General features: G+C 39.5%; 1 protein-coding gene across 1 annotated transcript; it reads right to left on the bottom strand.

Moving 5' to 3' along the window:
• Positions 1 to 9,859: 9,859 nt before the first annotated feature.
• LOC145029657 (uncharacterized) lies at positions 9,860 to 11,983 on the bottom strand. The gene is made up of 4 exons (XM_078978150.1): positions 11,191 to 11,983; positions 10,964 to 11,101; positions 10,094 to 10,843; positions 9,860 to 9,999 (listed from the first exon to the last, which is right to left on the bottom strand). The coding sequence occupies exons 1-4, from the start codon at positions 11,981 to 11,983 to the stop codon at positions 9,860 to 9,862; spliced, it is 1,821 nt and encodes a 606-aa protein (XP_078834276.1).
• Positions 11,984 to 22,418: the final 10,435 nt, after the last annotated feature.

Below are 22,418 nucleotides of genomic sequence, written 5' to 3'. Positions count from 1 at the left end.
ATCAGGAGCTTCCAAGGGTTACTCGGCTACTATTGTAGATTTATCAGGGATTTCTCTAAGATTGTCGTCCCCCTCACCAGGTTGACCTGGATGGGCGTTATTTTTACTTGGGGTCCTGAGAAGCAGACCTTATTTGAGACTCGTCACCAATGATTCTGCGAATCCCTAGTGTTAGCCCTTCCCGAGGGAGTGGAGGACTTTGTGGTTTTATGTGATGCATCCGTATATAGGTTGGGAGTGGTGCTGATGCAGAGAGGGCACATGATAGCATACACATCGAGGCAGTTAAAGCCTCATGAGACGAGATATCTCACCCACGATCTAAAGCTAGGGGTGGTAGTGTTCGCCCTCAAGATCTGGTGCCACTACTTATATGGGGTTCGGTGTATTATATACACGGACCACAAGAGTCTGAAGTACCTAATGGACCAGCCCAACCTAAATCTGCGACATAGGAGATAGTTAGATGTGGTGAAAGACTATAACTGCTAGATCATGTATCATCCGGGCAAGGCTAATGTGGTCGCCGACGCCCTGAACCATCGAGTAGAGAGTGCCCAGATTCGAGAAATATGTATGAGGATGACAGTGATAACTCCAGTCCTGGATACCATTTGAGAGACCCAGGCAGAGGCAGTGAAACCAGAGAACCGCAAGAGGGAGCAGGTGGTTGGTTAGGTTTCACAGTTTGTGACGGATAGTCAAGGGCTTATGACTTTCCGAGGGCGGATTTGGGCGCTCTATATGGGCGGAGCTCGAGGCATACTGATGGATGAAGCCCATAGATCAAGATTTTCGATCCACCCCAGGGCCACTAAGATTTCTTTGGACCTGAAGAGAGATTATTGGTGGCCCTGTATGAAGAAGGATGTTGCATGAGTAGTCGAGAGGTGCTTGACCTACCGTCGGGTCAAGGCAGAGCACTAGCAACCGCATGGTCCATTGCAGCCTTTAGATATTCCCCAGTGGAAGTGGGAGTAGATTACCATGTATTTTATCACCAAATTACCGAAAACGGCGCGTGGAGTTGACGCGATTTGGGTGATTGTGGATAGGCTGATGAAGAGTGCTCACTTTCTTGCAATTAGTGAGAGTTATTCTGCAGAGTGATTGGACGAGATCTATGTGAAAGAGGTGGTAGCTCAGCATGGGGTATCGATCTTGATAGTGTCAGATCGTGAAGTGCATTTCACCTCCTGGTTTTAGAAGAAATTTCATGAGGAGTTGGGCACGCGCTTCCATTTCAGCACTACAAATAACCCACAGACGGACGGGCAGAGCGAGCGGATGATTCAAACGCTCGAGGACATGCTGCATGCATGTTTCATGGACTTCGTAGGAAGTTGGGATACCTACCCGCCACTGGTTGATTTTTCTTACAACAACAACTATCATTCTAGCATTGGTATGCCTCAGTTTGAGCTTCTGTATGGAGGAGGTGTCAGACTCCCATTTGTTAGGGAGAGGTAGGAAAAAGAGTGATGGCTAAGATGGAGATAGTGCTAAAGATGACCTAGCAGATTCAGCAGGTCAGAAATAGGTTACTGATGGCCCAGAGTCATCAGATGAGTTATGTAGACAGGAAATGTTCTGAGCTAGAATTTCAGGTCGGAGATGTTGTGCTTCTGAGGGTATCCCCATGGAAAGGGGTGAACCGATTTAGGAAGCGGGGTATGCTGGGACCCTGACATATCGGTTCTTTTCAGATTGACCACCAAAGTGGGTAGAGTAGCATACCAGTTGGAGCTACCTGCGAAATTGAGTCAGATCCATAATACCTTCTAGGTATCCCAGTTGAGGAAGTGTGTATCCGATGAGACAACAGTGGCACCACTAGAGGACATTCAGATGGAATAGAGCCTCAATTACATCGAGAGGCCGATCATGATTTTGGATCGAAAGGTTAAGGTTTTGAGGAATAATGAAGTTCCTCTGGTTCAGGTCGAGTGGCAACATTGGAGGGGGTCCGAGCTGACTTGGGAGACGGAGTCGGTGATGAGGGAGCAACATCCAGAGTTATTTGCGGAGCATGACTTCGAGGGTGAAGTCTGATTCTATTGGAGGATAATTGTAACATCCCAAGTCTAGGTATATTTTGTAAGCATTGATCATTTAAGCTCTTGTCTATTTTGGCCCTTATTAGAGCAAAGGTGGTAAACGAGTACGAGGGGCGTACTAGAGTGTATGGTCAGCATACTCGAATGCGTGCACGTGACGCGGAGGTCACCTAGTATGTTGGGCGTACTAGGCCCATAATGAAACCCTAATTGTCATTGAGCTCCCTATTGAAAGGACATGATGGCCTCATTCATGGCCACCATTCCCAGACACCAAACCCTCGTAACCCTAAATCTTCGTCCTTATCGTTGGAGAGTGCATTTGGGAGCTTTTGAGTGTGATTTTGTGTTATTAAAGAAGAAAAGGAGCTTCGAGAAGAAGGAGTGAGAGCCCCAGGTGTTTGGATCCGAGCTTAGCTATGCAGAAAGCTTCACAAAAAGGTATAAAGCTTCAAGCTTTCTCATTCTATGGTTTGGTTCATTCTTATGCATTGTTTTAGGATTTTGGTCCCAAAAGATGGAGGCTTTATGAGATAATGAGCTCTAGAGACCTTGATCTACCCCTTTTAATTGTATTTGGTGTACTAGAGTCATACAAATCCAATCTTGGACATTAGGAGTGAGCCATGCATGAGTTATGAGCTTCTTAAGGAAAGAGGATGGGTGTTTTGAGTGTTTGTGACCTAATCAACCATGCAAAGGCTTAAAATCACCAACTTTATGGATTAAGAGACATTAGGGAAGGATTTTAGTATCCCCAATGCCTGCATGGTAACCAAGTACGCCGAATGTAAGGAGTTGATACGTGCAACGTACTCCCTACCGTTGACTTTCAGTTGACTTTGGGGTTTGGTCAACATGTGGTCTATTAAGCTCAAAGAGGGGTAAAATGGTATTTTACCCTCCGTTGAGTGTATGGAAGGATTTGTATTGCCTTTTGAGAGACGTTATTAATTAGGGATGATTATTGTGTGTGTATTAGGCGGAGGCTAGACCGGTGATTTGAGTTCGTGAATATCCGAGTTCTTACGAGGTGAGTCTTCTCACTATACTTTACCATGAGTGGTGTTTTGTGTGATAGAGATGTCTTATGTGCTTATCTGTGTATTGTGATATTATGCATTATTTCTTTGTGATTTATCTTTTGTATTACCCAAAGTTTATAGAGTTAGGAACAGAGGGTCCATCAGATTTGTAGGACTAAAGGGTCCCACTGAGACACAATTACCAGAGGTTCTTACAGAGTTATAGCCTCGAGTGGCTAGTTATATGTGCGTCGTATTTTGGGGAACTCACTAACGTTCGTGCTTTCCGTATTATGTGCTTTGTGTTTCAGGTACCTCCGAGTATCCTGGGAAGGCACTAACTTGATTTTATACACACTCACCTGAGTTGGAATTATGTTTTATAGTCGATCCTGGATTGGTAGAACAAACTAATTTGAAATATTGTCACACCCCAAAACCGGAATGGCGGAAACGCTCTGGGGTGGAGGACGTCATGTACAGTATCATAACAATGTAAAGTAGTAAACAAGCAACAACATCATCCATTTCATTAATAGTATAAATTCATACATGTGTGTTCTTTCAAAATAATAAGACACCAAAACATAATTCAAAATAAAATACGAGTCTTGAATGCTCCGTCTTCTCAAAACCTGGTCATCGTACCAGTCTACTGGGACGTAAGAATACAAGTTATTTTGAAAGCGTAGATTAGCATTTAAGTTGTTGAGTTCGTAAGTATTTAATGTCATTATTTGTATAAGTATCAATGAAAATGTTTGTAAGTATTTGAAAACGTTTGAACTTCCTAGAAAATCCCATATTTTCTACTAGTATAAAAGGAGTCTTCTACCGAGACCCGAATGAAAATAAGTAAGTAATCTTCTAAAGAGACCCGCTGAAAGTAAGTAAGTAGTCTTCTAACGTGACCCACTGAAAGTAAGTAAGTAGTCTTCTCACGAGACCCACTGAAAGTAAGTAAGTAGTCTTCTAACGAGACCCGCTGAAAGTAAGTAAGTATTCTTCTCACTAGACACGCTAAAAGTAAGTAATAATGTGATTGATAGTCTCCATACTAAACGTTCTCCATATAAGAGATTCTGGGAACTAAAGGTGACTTCCGCAACGAATTTCTAGGTCGAATAATCCACATTAATGTTATCAAATCATATATATACCCAAAACTATAACTATAATAGCTTACTAGGAATTTATATGTATATATATATATATATATATATATATATATATATATATATATATATAAGAATATATGAACGTATACCTTTGCTACCCAAAGGTACTGAACTGATTGATTAGAACTGTTATATCTATATATGTATACATAATATATATCTAAGATTTAGACAGCCTTCGGACAACTAACCGATACCTTAAGTACACATCCAAACAAGGAAAAGGAAATAAAGCGAGTTAGCAGTCCTAAGTGCTTTAAACATTATTTATACAACTATACATATTTAGACATGCTTTTAACAATTGTACTAGGAATAGTAAATAGAATCTCCTAAACTATACCTATTATAGTTTACTTGTAATATATGTATAAGAATGAATGAAAGTATTCCTTTTCTACCTAAAGGTACTGAACTGACTGATAGAACTTTCTTGTCTACATATGTATTCATAATACATAACTAATATTTAGACATGCAATTGACAATATATATATATATATATATATATATATATATATATATATATATATGCATGTATATGTATATATATTTAAGAAGAAGTTTGGTAAAATTTTGAAGAGTTTAATAACAAATATCTATGACTTGATGTAGGTTTATAAAACGATTTAAAAGTAGTTTGTTTCATAAGACAGTTTGATGTATATGAAATCCATAGTTTGAAACACAGTTAATACAAAGTTTTGAAAGGAAAGGTTTCGTATATAAAACAAGTTTGATAAAGAGCTTCACAAGTAAAAACGTTTGAGAAAACATTTTGAAGTAGTTTGCTTGGTGAAACAACTAGATGTAGTAAATCCATAGTTTGATAGTTATTAATCACACGTGATTGATATAATAACTATACTGATTTAACTTGTATCCCCCCATTAGAGTATTTAAAAATAATTAAAGGTTGATTAAGGGGTTCTGAACTCGCCTGTAGTGAGTGGATCGTATGGAAGTGTCGCACAAGTGTTAGGTGTCAAGTGAAGACTTGAACACACACAATGATCCTAATAACATATAAAGACATATATATATATATATATATATATATATATATATATATATATATGCATATAATTAGTGATTATATCACTAATTAGAAAAGTATAAACACCCTAAAGCGTGGAAAACACTTTGGTTGAAGTGTTAGGAGGCCATTGGGTTTCAACAAAGGAGTGTAAGGCATTGCTATTGAGTTTAAGGCCCAAGGACCACAATCAATGGAGTTTACGGCCCATGGGAGTTTACTTTTAGCTGTAAACTCTCTAAAGGGTCATATTTAGAGGCTTAAAGGTGTGGAGTCTCAAGTGGTTAAGTGTCCAAAGGTTAAATAAGAGGCTATATGAGTTTAAGGTCCAAGAATTAACCTTAACATGAGTTTACGGCCTTGGGAGATCCTTGGCTGTAAACTCTCATCCAATCCTCAAATATCGATGTTTCTAAGGCCTAAACATGTTTAATCTAGTGTATAACAAGTTAGAACAGGAGTACTGACGATATAGGAGCTTGAACTAGTCGGTTTTGGCCACGAACACTAGTGTGTGTTCTTGGTGAAACTTGATGATCTATGAAAACATGATTTTTATGGATGAAAGCATGTAAGGATACTAGATTAAGAGATGTATCAACAAGTCACAGAAGAATACTTATTAGTTTTGAAGATATAAGGTGAAGATCAGGACGATAGTTGAGAGGATTTGAAGTAAAATCAGCCAAGGAAAGGAAAGAATGAGAAAAATGCCCAAGGACCATATATATACTCATGGTCTTGTGGCCGTGAGCTCATTTTGAGTGGGTTATGGCATGATTTTCTAAAACTCATGGTCTTGTGTACGTTACTGAGTTGTGGGGTAAGTTGATTAATGGATGCTTCTTTGCTCTTTCTTACTACGTGAGTAGATAAGTAGGTCGTTTATAAGGAAGATGATGAACTGATCCAAGTAAAGATGACATACCCTATTCATTAAGTCCATGAATGTTGCGGCACATTTGTCTTATTTGAGGGGTATCACTACAGACTCGTAGCGTCCGAATCGAGTTCGGAAGATCATCCTCGGGACATCCTTCTCTAACACTCGTAACTAGTGATATTCAGATCTTAGGTCCATCTCTGAAAGTTAAATCGTTCCTTGCGGTTGGTCAACCAATTCATCTATGTGAGGCAGAGGATAATGATTTCTAATGGAAATCTTATTGAGGTCTCCGTTAGTCGATGCAGCTACGAAAAAATCTTTCTTTCTTCTTGAAGAATAAGATTGGAGCTCTCCAGGGTGAGGAGCTTGGTCTTTCAATTCCATTGCCGAGTAGTTCATTAAGTTGCCGGACGGTTCTTGCATCTCCGTAGGTGTTAGACTATAGGGCAATTTGGTTACATGAGTATCCTTTGATTGGATTCTAAGTTTATACGCATGATGGCACGATCACTCATAGTCTTGAGCAATCTTCGTCCTGAAGTTCATATTAGAAGTCATACATGGTTAATCAATCACATCTCGTGTATACGAGTCGTATATAATCAAGGTTGAAAAGGTAGTCGAATAAATGATTCATCTTTAAGGTCACATCCAAACAAGGAAAAGAAGTTAAAGTGGAATAATCAATTCTAAACCTATAGAACCTTGATTCTATACCACCCTTGTGTATACATTCTTCAGCGATAGATCAACCATAAGGGTCTTTAGATTGAACTTGACATACTGTACGAGTGGTACTCCGAGGAGGTTTGTTGTGGTTTCTTCGGAAAGGATACGAAACATGAGGTACTCTATGCATGAGTACCTTGGAGTTTTAGAATGAAGGCTTTGATAGAAAGACGTTTACAAAGAAAGAGATTTACATACGAAACTGGTATTGTGAGGATTGAATTGACCCAAGTTGTATGATAATATCAGAATCACTAGGAAATAGTGGCATTAGACTTGATCATAAAAGCGTTACAGACAAAACACAACAGTGCAACTTTTAACAGAGTTCCAGTACTTTAGATTAACTACAAGACTACTGCTGCGAACAAGGTATACTACAAAAGCCAAGTATACGTAGCACGAGGGTCCATTTGACTGATGGGATCTCGCAAAATATAAGACTCGAGTTGTACTAGTTTTAAACAGTTATGAATTTGTTACAATGAAATGCCTTAATTACTTCAACATGGGTCCGGAGTAGTTTCTCCTGAGGCAGTGATCCTTAGTATCTTCTCGTCTGCGCCAGAGTTCTTTGTTACTGGACATCCCTTCTTGAGGTGCCATATCTCACCGCATTGGTGACATATCTAGCTAGTACCAGCATTGGTGGTGGAGGTGATGTGTCGAGTCAGAGTTATGTGGACACGAGTATTTTCTTTGCTCTTTCCCCTTGGACAGTTCCTTTTACAGTGTCCGGTTTCACCACCACCATAGTATGCCGGGCTGACCCCGATGTCAGGGACTTGAGTGATGTGTCGTGCCGGTGCTCCACAACTACGAGCTTGGTGCCCTATTTAGTGGCAATTGTAGCATTGCATTTCATGGCAAGCCCCATTAAGATGAAAGCTACACTTGTTACACTTCGTAAGTTTTCCCTCATATGGTCTGATCGGTGGTGAAATTGCAGGGGTTGCCACTTGTTCCTGTTGTATGTCAAGTCTTTGGGATTGCTTGCGCTCCTTTTGGGATTGGCGCTTTCATTTATTCTTCTCGGATTTACGGCTTTGCAAGTCCGTGACTATTGTCATTTGTTGATTTCTGGGATTGGTACAACGATTGGAATTATCAACTCCTTTGCTAGTCTTGTTTGCATTGCCAGAGCTGAGGTTTGCAAGGATAGCTGTCACAGCAGTTGTTACCGCGATATGGAATGTAGCGGCATCAATATGAAGGATGGAGGTTTCGTTGTTCGGTTGACTATTTCTGGTTGACGACATGATTCTGTTATATGAAAGAAAAGGAGTTCGTGAGTGATTATGGTTGAACCTAGATGTATTTTGATCATTCATGTAAAGAGTAGAAGTATGTTCTCGAGGGTTTAACCTACATCCATATGATGCAGTCCTAGTAAGGAGTAGAAGTAAGTTCATAGAATGGCCACTAGATGTTTTGTCGTTTAAACTAGGGTATTATTGGTTGGTGGATAAGGTGATCCAACCTTTGAAAGAGAATTGGAACTGATCCTGGAGCTAAATTACCATAGTCCAATAACTTGACTTAGAGTGAGTTTCAGATAGATTCCAACGATAGTATGATGAAAGTATTTGAACAAAGAGTGACACAAAAATTAGCCGACTATCAATATCATTGATATTCATGATGTAATAAGTTTGGGAAAATTAACCTTGTAGTAGGTCTTACATCATATCCAGAGTAGAAAAGTTTTTGACAATAGAAAGGCCTAACCAAAAGTACTTACCGTACAAGATAGTTACATAGAAAAGTGCTACATATGATATGGATAAGAAAACGGTTCCTTAAAACAAGGAACAAAAATAAAGCATCTCTTACTGGTGACAGTCATTCCTCTGGTGAACTCTCAATTCAGCCAGTTTTCGTTCCATATCAAGCAGGTATCTTTCATACACCCTCTGGCGTACTCGGAGTTGTATGATTTCGACTCGAGTTTCAACTAGTGCTTGCAGAAGGGTCTCATGGTCTCTCTCAGATCTCTCACGATTATTTTCAAGGTGATTGGTGTGGATGGTATGCATTCTTGCATTGGCATCAACCTCTACGATACGATGGAGAGCCATCCTGCCCCGAATTTTGCTTCGGGCAACTCTACGTACTAGGATTGGCAAAACTCTATCTCCTGAGCCCCCTTCGCTTAAGTTATAGAATCTTCGGTCTCCATTAAACGACATAGGTTGATCTTGCTCTTCGCTACATGTTTCCAAGCATTCTACCCAAGGAGGCATCGGGCCATGAAAAGCCGGTCGAGGGTTAGGATTTGGAATGGGAGCTATCGAGGGTAGGTTCTCAACCTCAGGCTCGGGGTTAGCACCATCCAAAAAGTCTTCAGCATGGTGATCATCCAAAGGGATTGGATGATCACTCTATGGTTCTTCTCCAAATCATCCAACATTGCCTTAGTTTGAAAGGTACGGGTTGCCATGGGGACGGAGTCCATCCATGTTATCTACGCGAGAATTAGGGTTAGGAAATAATTAGTAGATGAACTAACTAGATAATTATTAGATAATCTTCATTAGTTACATCACTATTTGTAAAGTGCATACTAGTTATATGCAAGGTTGTAGAAAACGCTATGCGTTAGCTAGTTGGTGGACTGGGGATTACGGATTAATCGGCTAGACGGGGATTAATCGGGGACCATTAATTATTAAGAAAAATATTCAAAATTTTATAAATCTAACTTAATACTAAGAATATAGGTAAATAGGCATAAAATTTTAATAATAACTAAATAAGTTTAACAAACACAACAAATCATCCTCCAAAATAAGCATAAAAGTTTAATAATAAGTTATAACAAACACACAAAATCATCATCCAACAAGTCCACCATAAGTTTAAATAGCTCAAAACTAAACACACATTTTCTTCTAAACACAACAAAGAGTTCAAACGTGGTTAATATTATAATTTTATAAAATTTAAATTTAATGCTTTATATTACTAACCCCTTCAAACGTGCTCCACTTCCTTTCACAACCCGATGAACTACTAGTTAAAGAAAGAATGCTCATTGCAACCTTTGTTAAATTAGGAGTTGCGCCACCAAATAGTCCCCACCAACTAGCTACGGTTTTGAAAAAAAAAATCACATTATTAATCAATAAATATCAAAAATTTATAAAATAGATAAGTAGATAACTAAAAGGAAAACGAATTACCCGGATCAAAGTCGGCATTGTTCACCTTACAATGCTTAATCGCAAGATCACAACCAAATCTATCATCTTTTTTCTTGTACTTTGGCAAGTCACTAGTTTCGACTTGCCTTTGCTTCTCTAAATCTCCACAAAATAATGTATCGAAAAACTCAAGAACGGCATCCATTACATCGGGGTAATATTGGAGTTGTGAATCATTATAATGATAATACGGATTCAAAAGATAAGATGTCAAATATAAAGTTGAATCTAGCCGACCTTTCATCTTTGTGTTTATGATATCTATAATAGGTTTGTAATGTTTCTCGTTACCACCCAAAGATTTGATAATTTCTTCTTTTGCAATTTTAATCTCCCCGTAAACAAAACCCATTGAGGGCTTCCAATCCGCATTAACCATTTTAAAGACTTTCACCAAAGGGGAGAACACCTTTAAACATTGTGTCACACCGGACCAAAATTGGACACTTGTCACTGTTTTATATGAGGCAATCCCTTTAGGCTTATCAGAAAATTTACATTCCTTCCATTCATTGTTAGAGAACATATGTCTTAGTTGCTCCTTTTTTTCGGACAAACTTTGTAATGTGAGAAAGGCGGAAGCAAATCTTGTGACTTCCGGTAGGATAATTTCCCTTTTGTTGGTGTAACTTCTCATCATCACCAATGTTTTGTGGTGAGCGTAAATGAATATGGTTAGTTTCTTTGCTTGATCTAGGATTTTATTAAACCTTGGGAGTTCTACGATACCTTGAAAAAATAAACACGATCAAATAACAAATTTTAGTATACAATTAAACATTTTAAAACTAACTAAAGTAATAAAAATAAAATAATAAATACAATAAATAAACAAAATAATGTAAATACCTTCAAGCATAAGGTTAATGGTATGTGTCGCACATGATGTCCAAAAAATAGATGGTCTTTTCTCTTTTAGCAACTTCGCTGCCCCCGTGTTATTCGTGGCATTATCTGTCACAACTTGAACAACAGTCTCGGGACCAACTTGTTGAATACAAGATTCCACATACTCATATATGTGTTGGCTTGTATGTGCTTCACTAGAACATTCTTTTGAAGATAAAAAGCGGTACCCATCTTTGAATTAACACATAAATTCATAATGCTTCTTCTCTTTCGATCGGACCAAGCATCGGTCATAATCGAGCATCCATCCTCTTTCCATTCCTTTTTGTTTTTTTTCAACAATTTTTTTGTCCTTTCAACCTCATGCTTTAGAAGTGGGTCAATCAAAGCATATCTAGTAGGGCATGGAAGCCCGATTCCAAATTGGCCAATAACCTCCAACATCATTTTGAAGCTATCCCTTTCAAAGGCATGAAAAGGAATCGCACTCTCATATGCCCACCTACTAATGTATTTATGGACCGTTAATATTCTTTTTTTTCGAACAATGTTGTTAAGATCAACATTTTTTCCCTTTCCCTCCTTCAAACCTTCTTCTGGGTTTATTATGTTTGCATAGTTATCCATGGGGCATATAACATTGGGTGCCTTTGTCCCCAAACAATTTTCTGCTTCATGAAATTCTTGTCTTGCCTCCACCCTTAAGCCTTCATTATGCACTTGTTTAGCTTTCTTTTTTAGCTTCCCTTCATTAAGAAAATTTTTACATTTCAACTGATCATCTTTTGTAGACTTTGGACATGAGGATACATTACCCGTCACATGAGCAATATGTTGTTTCATTGTAGAAATCCCCCTGCTAAATGTTTTTCTACACAAGATACATTGCAATCTCTCCATGTTGCTTTTATCTGGAATAAAACCATATTCCCAACCAACGTCATCTGAATTACGTTTATGTGCACCCGTGATGGTGGGGGTTGATGCGACAGATGGTGTAGTGGAAGAATTTGATGTCATTAATCGTCACCTGCTATCAAAACTATCACATTAACACAATAAAAAGTTAAAAACCAATTTACAACTAAACAACTTAACAGAAAAAATCCAGCTTAACAGCTTAACAACAAAAGTTACAAAACAGTGAACAACAAAAATACAGCTTAATAGCTTAACCACTTGACAGGTTGATAGCTTCACAGCTTAACAACTTCACAACAAAAATACAGCTTAATAGCTTAACAGCTTGACAGGTTAATAGCTTAATAGCTTAACAATTTCACAACAAAAATACAACTTAATAGCTTAATAGCTTGACAGGTAAATAGCTTAATACTTTCATAGTAACAGATTAATTGGAAAAAATTTAGGCTTAACAGGTAAACAACTTAGGCTTAAGAGTTGAACCAAAAAACTTCTATTTTTATGATTATTGTTATAAAAGTTAACATACTTATCACTCAGATTTCTTACGAAATCTGATTAGAAGTTTTGAGATGGTCCAGCAAGCAATAATCGACACTAGAGAAAAACTGAAAAAGAGAAGAGCACATGCTTCGATCAAAAAGTGTACAACAGTGACAAGAATTAAGCTTCAATTTGCTGAACATTTAAAAAACAATTCCAACCGAGAATACAGGGAAAATACAAACGAGAATAAGGGAATCGACTTTATCTAAAAAATTAATAAGCAGTAACATTCTTTGGGTTCTTCACAAGTACAAAAAAAAGTCAAAATAAACTTACCTGAGTCGGATTTGGAAGTATATGATGTTCGACCCACTAACTCTGAGGCGAGAATGAAGTATGAGATGCTCGATAAAAAAGGCAGGCGTTGGAAGGCAACTGTAGAAGTGTATGGCGTCGGAGGTGAACTTGGAAGTCGACAATGTTGACAATGTAGTGAACGATCTTAGGAGGCGTCGAGGTGAGTACGAAGTCGGTGTTTCAAAATATCCATAGAGAGAAAACACAGTGGATTGAATACGATGGAATGTGGGAGTGGGAACGAACCCTAGAAAAATAATTTTAGATTGCCATTTTTGCCTTTAAATTTTTTGAATTTTCTTTGACCGATTAACTCCGACTAGCGCCGATTAGCTCCGATTAGGACCGCATTTGACCGAATTTGACCAAGCCCGATTTAAGTAACCGATTAGCAATAAACCTCATCGGTCGATGGCCGATTAGCGAATAGGCGCTGATTAATCGGCCGATTTAACCGATTTCTGCAACACTGGTTATATGTAATCAAAATAGGACAAGCCTTCGAATAAGTGACCTTAACTCCAAATTCACCAGGAACAGGGGTAAAGCAAAAATTCACAGATTCTAAGTCTATGTCATCCTAGTTACATATAACCTTAGTGTATCCACTTAGCAACTATTGACCTCCTAATGAAGATCCTTTTGGTTCTCAAATAAGTAATTATAGTAACACAGTACACTCCTAATGTCTTCATTTTAGTAGTGTTGGTAAGTTTTTAGACTTATTGCCATATCAGAGCCATTCCAAGGCATATGCTAATCACTCATCGGACCAACATAGTTGATCAGGCTATGCCACTCCCAGGACTGACCATACATCCCCGACCTTACTTGTGATATTCAACTATCGTAATACTTTTGTTCTTGTCAATGTGACACTGATTTTAGTACAAATCCAAGTATGTATACTAAGTTAAATATTTTATTATTTAAAAGTATAAAATCTTGGTCAAAGTATTTTAATCCCATTGTATTTATAGTCTGTATATCTTTTATGGGGTGATATACTCAATTCACTATAAACAATGCTCTGATACCAATCTGTCACACCCCAAAACCGGAACAACGGAAATGCTTTGGGGTGGAGGACTTCATATACAGTATCATAAGAATGCAAAGTAGTAAACAAGCAACAACTTCATCCATTTCATTAATAGTATAAATTCATACATGTGTGTTCTTTCAAAAAAATAAGGCACCAAAACATGAGTCAAAATAAAAGACGAGTCTTGAACGCTCCCTCTTCTCAAAACCTGGTCATCGTACCTGTCTACTGGGACCTGAGAATACAAGTTATTTTGAAAGCGTAGATCAGCATTTAAGCTGGTGAGTTCATAAGTATTTAATGTCATTGTTTGTATAAGTATCAATGAAAATGTTTGTAAGTATTTGAAAACGTTTGAACTTCCTACAAAATCCTATATTTTCTACTAGTATAAAAGGAGTCTTCTACCGAGACCCGAATGAAAGTAAGTAAGTAGTCTTCTAACGAGACCCATTGAAAGTAAGTAAGTAGTCTTCTAACGAGACCCGCTGAAAGTAAGTAAGTAGTCTTCTAACGAGACCTGCTGAAAGTACGTAAGTAGTCTTCTCACGAGACCCACTGAAAGTAAGTAAGTAGTCTTCTAACGAGAACCGCAGAAAGTAAGTAAGTAGTGTGGCAACCCGAAAAACTTCTCGCATGCACTCTTTAATTCTTTCCAATATTAGACTTATTTTACTATATAGTAGTACCCTTTAGAGTCTAATGAAGCATTCTAAATGTGATATAATCAAGGTAGGAGTGTTAAAAAGGGTTAACTCGAAGCGTAGGAATCAAAACCGGGCCAAACACTCCAACACATGGAGTGTGCGGCCACACACTTGAGTGTGTGACCACACACTCTTGTTTGCGGCCTCACACCTTTCCCAACCGCACACTCCACCTATATATGCCACACTTAAATCATTTTTGAACACTTCCTTCATTTCTTCAAGCATCGAACACGAGATCCTCTCAAGTATCATCCATTCTCCATGAAGATCTTCATAAAAAGATACCAAGAACACCAAGAACACCATCTGGCCGCACACATGGCAGCACACACCATCTGGCAGCACACATGGCTGCACACAAGTGTTGGGAGCACACTAGGCCGCACACCTGGCCACACACACACTTATAATGTGTATTTTGGCCATACACCCTCTTGTATAGCCTTATAAACCCTCATACAAACATATATGACTATAACACTTCATTATAAGTGTTTACTAGTCCCTATGATGCTCCCAAAATCATCAATTAGTTGTTCATAACACTAATTATATTCATACATGTGCCAATATATGCTAAATAGGCTTCGCGTGTGTACTTAAGTCACCACTTGACACCTAGCAGCAAATCCAACTTTGTCATCAGAACCACTCACTACAGGTGACTTTATACCCCTTTAATTAACCTTTTAAATACTTTTGAATGTTTTAAATACTTTTATGGGGGGGGACACAAGTTGAATACTTATAGTTATTGCATCAATCACATGTGTTTAATATCCTACAAAACCAATGATTTCATCACTGTTTCAAAATGTTTATCAAACTGTTTTACTTCAAAATGTTTTACAAACTCTTTTACTTATCAAATACTTTTATTTAAACTTTATTATACTTCTTATAAATTGCATGTCCATATATGCATAGATATATAAGAAATGTTTAAAAGGCTTAGGAAGGCCATCCGCCCTATTTCCTTTTCCTCGATTTGGATGTGGTCTGGTGGGATGCCGGGTAGCCATCCGAGGGTCGTTTCAATATTAATTATATATCATAGGTGCATATATAGACATAAAAGTACTTCCATATTCATGCTTATCTGTTGCATCATTAGTAAGTTACCATCGGGATAACACAGGATTACACTTATACTATTGCTAGATCAATGAGTCAGTTCATTCATGAGTCAATACTTATCACTATGAGAACATATACATTACATTACTATGAGTACATATATGACTATACTAGAAACACAACATATACAACTATACTAGGAAGAGAACATATACAACGATACTAGAACAGGAACAATACATTACATATACATACATATACTTATATAAATGTGATCCACTGTATCGGAGCATGCCTTAAATTTCATGGCCCAAGTTGTAACCAGAATCTATTGGAAAGAGAGCGTGATTTTGCGTATAGATCTATACTAGATTGACTATCCTACACTTTGCTGCTAGCTACAGCCAGACCTGTAGGTTTGCGAGTGCCAAACGTCACACCTTTTTACGACCTACATTTGTCGTTGTTACCCAGTCGATAGTATGCTACAATTAATCACATGATACCTTAATATAAATCTGGTTTAAGGTACTTAGTACAACAGTAGCTCTTATAATACAATACTACAGTACTACACTAATTTATCCTTTATATATATTTAGTGACTATTTCACTTAAACAATAATGTATAAACTATATTTTGATAATGATAGTTACACATGGAAAATTACACACTCTTACGATAAACAAACATACAAAACAGTTACGCCTTGGTAGAAGGCTACTTTTAATAGAAAATATAGGTTTTTTTGAGAGATTCAAACTTTTACAAACATCTATATACATTTTAAAAACTTACACTTGAGACATGTTCAAACGTTTTAATAACAAACACCGACACTAAAATACTTATGAACTCACCAGATTAAATGCTGATAAGCTCTTTCAAAATAATTTGTATTCTCAGGTCATCAGTAGACAGGTACCGAGACCAGCTTTTGAGAAGATGGAGCACGTTCAGGACTCATCTCTTTATTTTGATTTACATTATTTTTGGTGTCTATAACTGTACAGAATACACTTGTATTTCAAATTATATATTTACTGTAATGGATGATGTTGTTTGCTTGTTTACTATTACTGTGTTGTGATACTTGACATGATGTCCTCTGCCCCAGAACATTTCCGCCGTTCTCGGTTTTGGGGTGTGACAGATTGGTATCAGAGCATTGTTTATAGTGAATTAAGTATATCAACCCATAAAAGATATACTAAACTATAAACCTATTTGGGATTAAAACACCATGACCAAGAGTCTATACATTGAATACCAAAATATTTAATTAAGTATACTAGGCTACATTCAGACTAAAATGAATGTCACAATGAGAAGAACAAAAGTATTACGATTGTTAAATATCACAGGTAATCTCGGGGATGTATGGTCAGTCTTGGGAATGGCATAGCCTGATCAACTATGCTGGTCCGAGGAGTGATTAGCTTATGCCCTAGAATGGTTGTGATATGTTAACAAGTCTAAAAACTTACCAACACTACTATGATAAGAACATTAGAATAGAACATAAGTCTAATATACTATAGGAGTATTTTGGGTTACTATAACTACATACCTGAGAACTAAAAAGGGTCTTTATCAAGTAGGTCAATAATTGCCTCACTTCCTGTTCCTTGTTTAGTTGTGGATTTGGGGTTAGGGCCACTTATTCGAATGGCTATCCTACTCTAATTTCATATAACTGGTATACACTACACAAGTATTGACATAACTGATGAAGATCATCTTATAATTATCTTAGTTTAGTACGCCTATTTATTAAAGATTCTTATATCCCTTTTCTTGCGTAGATATCATGGCTAGATTTCATCACGGCGACGCGTACTTCCCACATGAAGACAACGTAGGATGGCTCAAAGCAGAGTCCGATGATGAGCACCAAATCCTGTTGGATGATCATCAAGCAGAAGGCTTCTTAGATGGATCTGACTCTGAGCCGGAAGTCAACAATCTACCTCCCGTAGGTCAAGCCCCGAACAATGATTCCCGACCAACATTTCCAGGTCCCACTCCCTTGTGGGTAAACAACTTGAATCACTGGAGTGACGAACAGGGGCAACCCTTACCTTACTTTGGGGACCGAAGCTTTTACAATGTTAGCGAAGGTGGTTCTGCGGATAGAGCTCTGCCCGTCATGGTCCGTAGAATTTCTTGAAACGTCGAGCAAGGTCGAGCAGCCATCGACAGAGTCATGGAAATTGATGCCAACTCAGGCGTTAATACCGTCCGCATTCGACATCTAGAAGAAGCGCTCGAAGGGACGAGGAGAACCAATAACACACTACGACATCAATTAACCACCGAAATCGCAGAACTTCGAGTTCTCCAAAGAGCTCACGAACGACACCTCCGAGAAGTGGTTCGTCAATTGGCAGATATGAGGATTCACCCTAGGAATTCCCATCGTCGTTAGAAGATGTCTAGTACATCTTGTCTTTTGAATTAAGAAATAGCCTTTAGTATCTGGGCTTGTGGTAACGCTTGTTTGTACAATATTCCTAACTTTCAGTACGCTAACTAGGAATCTAGTAACTGTCAAACTCTTCCGTATGTTATGATGTAAGCCCTACTGTTAGGTCAAATTTTCCCTGAACCCATTACATAAATAATACTAGTAATTTTGATAGCTAAATAATCTATGACAAAATCCTTGAACTTGCGTTTTCCTACTATTCTTCCCTATTGTGAATTCAATTCGTACACTCATTCAACTGTTGGACTATGGCTATTTAGTCCATGAGTCACTCTCACCTTGCTTACAATTGATTCTTACCATTGTATCTGTCTTTATAAACTTATAGCTAAAGGATGCCTCCTCGTAAGTCAACAAGACGTAACCCTGCACCTCCACCACCTCCTCCTCCTGTCATCGATACCACGGCTCTAAATGTTGTAGTAGTTGCGGCAGTGGCAACTGCCATGGCTCAATATCAGTCAACTAACAACAGCCAAGGTGGAACCCCTGTTGAATCTACTCATGCTGAGATCCATGTGCGCACGAGAGAATGCTCCTACAAGGATTTCACCAACTGTAAGCATAAGTCCTTTTATGGGACCGACGGAGTCATTTCCCTCTCGCAATGGTTCGAAAAGACTGAATCGGTATTCGAAATTTGAAGGAAAAGCTCTGACGTGGTGGAACAGCCACGTTAAAGCCCTAACCCTCATTGTAGCCAACGACATGGGCTGGGAAACAATGAGAGGCCTCATGATTGAGGAGTACTGCCCGAGGTGCGAAATCCAGAAATTGGAGCAAGAACTGTGGGGCCTAACCATGAAGGGTTCCAACATAGTCGCTTATGCCGCCAGGTTCAGTGAACTGGTGGCTCTCTGCCCCAATATGGTTCCCACTGAAGGGAAAAAGATCGAAAGATACATCTGGGTGCTAGTGCCTCCGTACCAAGTAAATGTTCTATCATCAAACCCCACTACTTTCGACAGTGCCAAGGCACTGGCATAGTGACTCATCGACCATGGAACCTAATCCCCAACAGCGACAACAACTCAAGCCATCTCAGAACCCTCCAAACCCGATGACTCTAAGCGGAAGTTATGGGATGACAAGAAGAAGCAGCGAGCTGCCAAAAAGCAGCAAATTGTGGCTATGCATGCTGCAATAACCCCTACTGCTGCTACTGCTCCGGTGAAGCAGTATGTAGGAAGTTTGCCTAAGTGCAACAAATGCAACTTCCACCACAGCGGCCCCTGCTGTGAAATGCAGTGTTCTAACTGCGACAAGAAAGGTTACACTGTCCGTTTCTGTAGGTATCCGGCAAGACCGATCACTCAAGTCCCGGGCTCTTGCGCGAGCCCAACCTGCTATGGATGTGGTGAAGTAGGCCACTACAAGAAGGACTGCCCCAAAGCAAAGAATGCAGGTGGATCGGGGAGAGTACTGGCAATAAGCCATGGGGAAGCGGTTGCTGACCCGACGGTGGTGACTGGTACGTTCCTTCTCGATAACGCCTATACATGCATTCTATTCGATAGTGGAGTGGAGCGAAGCTTCGTGAACCCTAAATTTGCTCACATACTTAAACATCAACCACACGCACTTAAAGAACAATTCACGGTAGAAATGGCTAATGGGAAAACTGAAAGCACCAAGAGCATATACTTAGGTTGTACCTTAATTCTAGGTAACCATTCATTTCCAATCGACCTCATGCCGGTTTCAATTAAAAGTTTTAACGTAATCATCAACATGGATTGGTTGAGTCTTCATCGCGCCGACATCATGTGCTTTGAGAAAGCAATCCATCTAAACCTTCCGTCTAACGAAACTCTTATAGTCTACGGTGACAAACCTAGTACAAGTCTTCGTATTATCTCCAGTATCCAAGAACATAAATATCTACGTAAGGAATGTCGCGCATTCCTTGCTCTTTTTGTTGATACAAGCCTTGAAACGAAGGAACTAAAGAACATCCCAGTAGTGAGCGATTTCCCCGACATTTTTCCAGAAGAGCTACCAGGATTACCTCCGCAACGAGAGGTCGAGTTCAGAATCGACTTAATTCCAGGAGCTACCCCAATAGCTAAGTCGCCATACCGATTAGCACTAGCTGAGATGCAGGAATTATCTGGTCAACTTAACGAACTGCTCAGCAAGGGCTTCATAAGACCAAGCTTCTCGCCTTGGGGAGCACCAGTCTTGTTTGTTAGGAAGAAAGACGGATCATTCCATATATGTATCGACTACAGGGAACTCAACAAACTGACGGTCGAAAATTGTTACCCTCTGCCTCGCATCGACGATTTATTCGACTAACTCCAAGGGGCGAATTATTTTTCCAAAATTGATCTGAGATCCGGATATCACCAATTACGAGTGCTAGAGGAGGATGTTCAAAAGACAGCCTTCCGGACTCGTTACGGACACTACGAGTTCGTGGTGATGCCATTCGGACTGACCAATACGCCCGCAGTTTTCATGGATCTGATGAAGCGAGTATGCCGACCTTACTTGGATCAGTTCGTAATTGTTTTCATCCATGACATTCTGATCTACTCCCGGAGTAAGGAAGAGCATGGCAATCACCTACGACAAGTTTTAAGAACTTTACAAACGGAGAAGCTCTATGCGAAGTTCTCGAAATGTGAATTTTGGATCCGAAGAGTCGAATTCCTAGGACATGTGGTAAGCGAAGAGGGAATCCACGTGGATCCATCCAAAATTAAGGCTATTGAGAACTGGTCAGCACCAAAGACGCCTACTGAAATTCTTCAATTTCTAGGTCTTGTTGGCTACTACCGCAGATTCATACAGAACTTTTCCAGTATTGCGAAACCTCTTACAACACTGACCTAGAAGGGCGTGGCCTACGATTGGGAAGAGAAACAAGAGAGAGCATTTCAAACGCTCAAACAAGCCTTGTGCACCGCACCAATACTATCCCTACCCGAAGGGATAGAAGACTTTGTGGTCTATTGCGATGCGTCAAACCAAGGGCTCGGTTGTGTCCTGATGCAACGGGGTAAGGTCATCACCTACGCCTTGAGACAGTTGAAGACACACGAAGTCAACTACGCCATACATGATCTTGAGCTGGGAGCAGTTGTGTTTGCCCTGAAGATCTGGAGACATTACTTGTATGGCACAAAAAGCACTATTTTTACTGACCACAAGAGTTTACAACACATATTCGATCAGAAGGAACTCAACATGCGTCAACGACGGTGGGTCGAGCTACTCAATGACTACGAATGCAACATTCGTTATCATCCGGGTAAATCCAACATAGTAGCGGACGCCCTAAGTCGGAAGGAATATTCTGGTCGAAGAGTCAAGTCGTTGACAATGACTATCCGTTCGCACTTGTCTAAACAAATTCAGGCAGCTCAACTTGAAGCTATGAAACCTGAACATGTGGCGAATGAATCCCTCAGAGGAATGGATAAGAACTTAGAAGCCAAGAGTGGCGGAGCCCTATATTTCATGAACCCGATCTGGACCCCGAAGGATGGTGGTTTCCGAGATTTGGTCATGACCGAGGCGCACAACACTCGGTATTCCGTCCACCCAGGTTCAGATAAGATGTATCTGGATCTTAAAAAGCTATACTGCTGGCCTAATATGAAAGCAGATATTGCTACCTTCGTAAGTAAATGCCTTACTTGCGCAAAGGTCAAGGTCCAGTACCAGAAACCCTCTGGTTTACTGCAACAACCAGAGATCCTAGAATGGAAGTGGGAGCGGATCACTATGGATTTCATAACCAAGTTTCCCAAGGCAACGGGTGGACTTGATACCATATGGGTCATCGTCGATAGATTAACCAAGTCTGCACACTTCCTGCCTATCAAAGAAACTGACAAGATGGTGAAACTTACGAGAACATACATTAGGGAAATCGTGCGACTACATGGTGTTCCTATATCCATTATCTACGATAGAGATAGTAGGTTCACCTCAAGACTCTGGCAATCACTACAACGTTCCCTGGGAACAAGGCTGGACATGAGCACAACCTACCATCCACAGACCGACGAACAAAGTGAGAGGACCATCCAAACACTGGAAGATATGTTGAGAGCCTGTGTGATTGACTTTGGAAAGGCATGGGATACTCATTTACCTCTTGTCAAATTTTCCTACAATAACAGTTATCATACGAGCATCAAGGCTGCCCCATTTGAAGCCCTCTACGGACGGAAGTGCAGATCCCCTCTGTGCTGGGATGAAGTGGGTAACACCCAGTTGGCTAAGGGGAAAACTTCTGACAGTACTCTCATAGGCCCTGAAATCATTCGGGAAATGACGGAGAAGATCGTTCAAATCCGAGAAGGATTGAAAGCCTCTAGAGACCGATAGAAAAGGTACGCCGATAAACATAGAAA

The sequence above is a fragment of the Lactuca saligna genome, chromosome 2 (assembly GCF_052625555.1).
Source record: "Lactuca saligna cultivar CGN05327 chromosome 2, ASM5262555v1, whole genome shotgun sequence".
Classification (NCBI taxonomy): Eukaryota; Viridiplantae; Streptophyta; class Magnoliopsida; order Asterales; family Asteraceae; genus Lactuca; species Lactuca saligna.
Note: the sequence above shows the minus strand (reverse complement) of the source record. Positions and strands in the feature narration are given on the sequence as shown.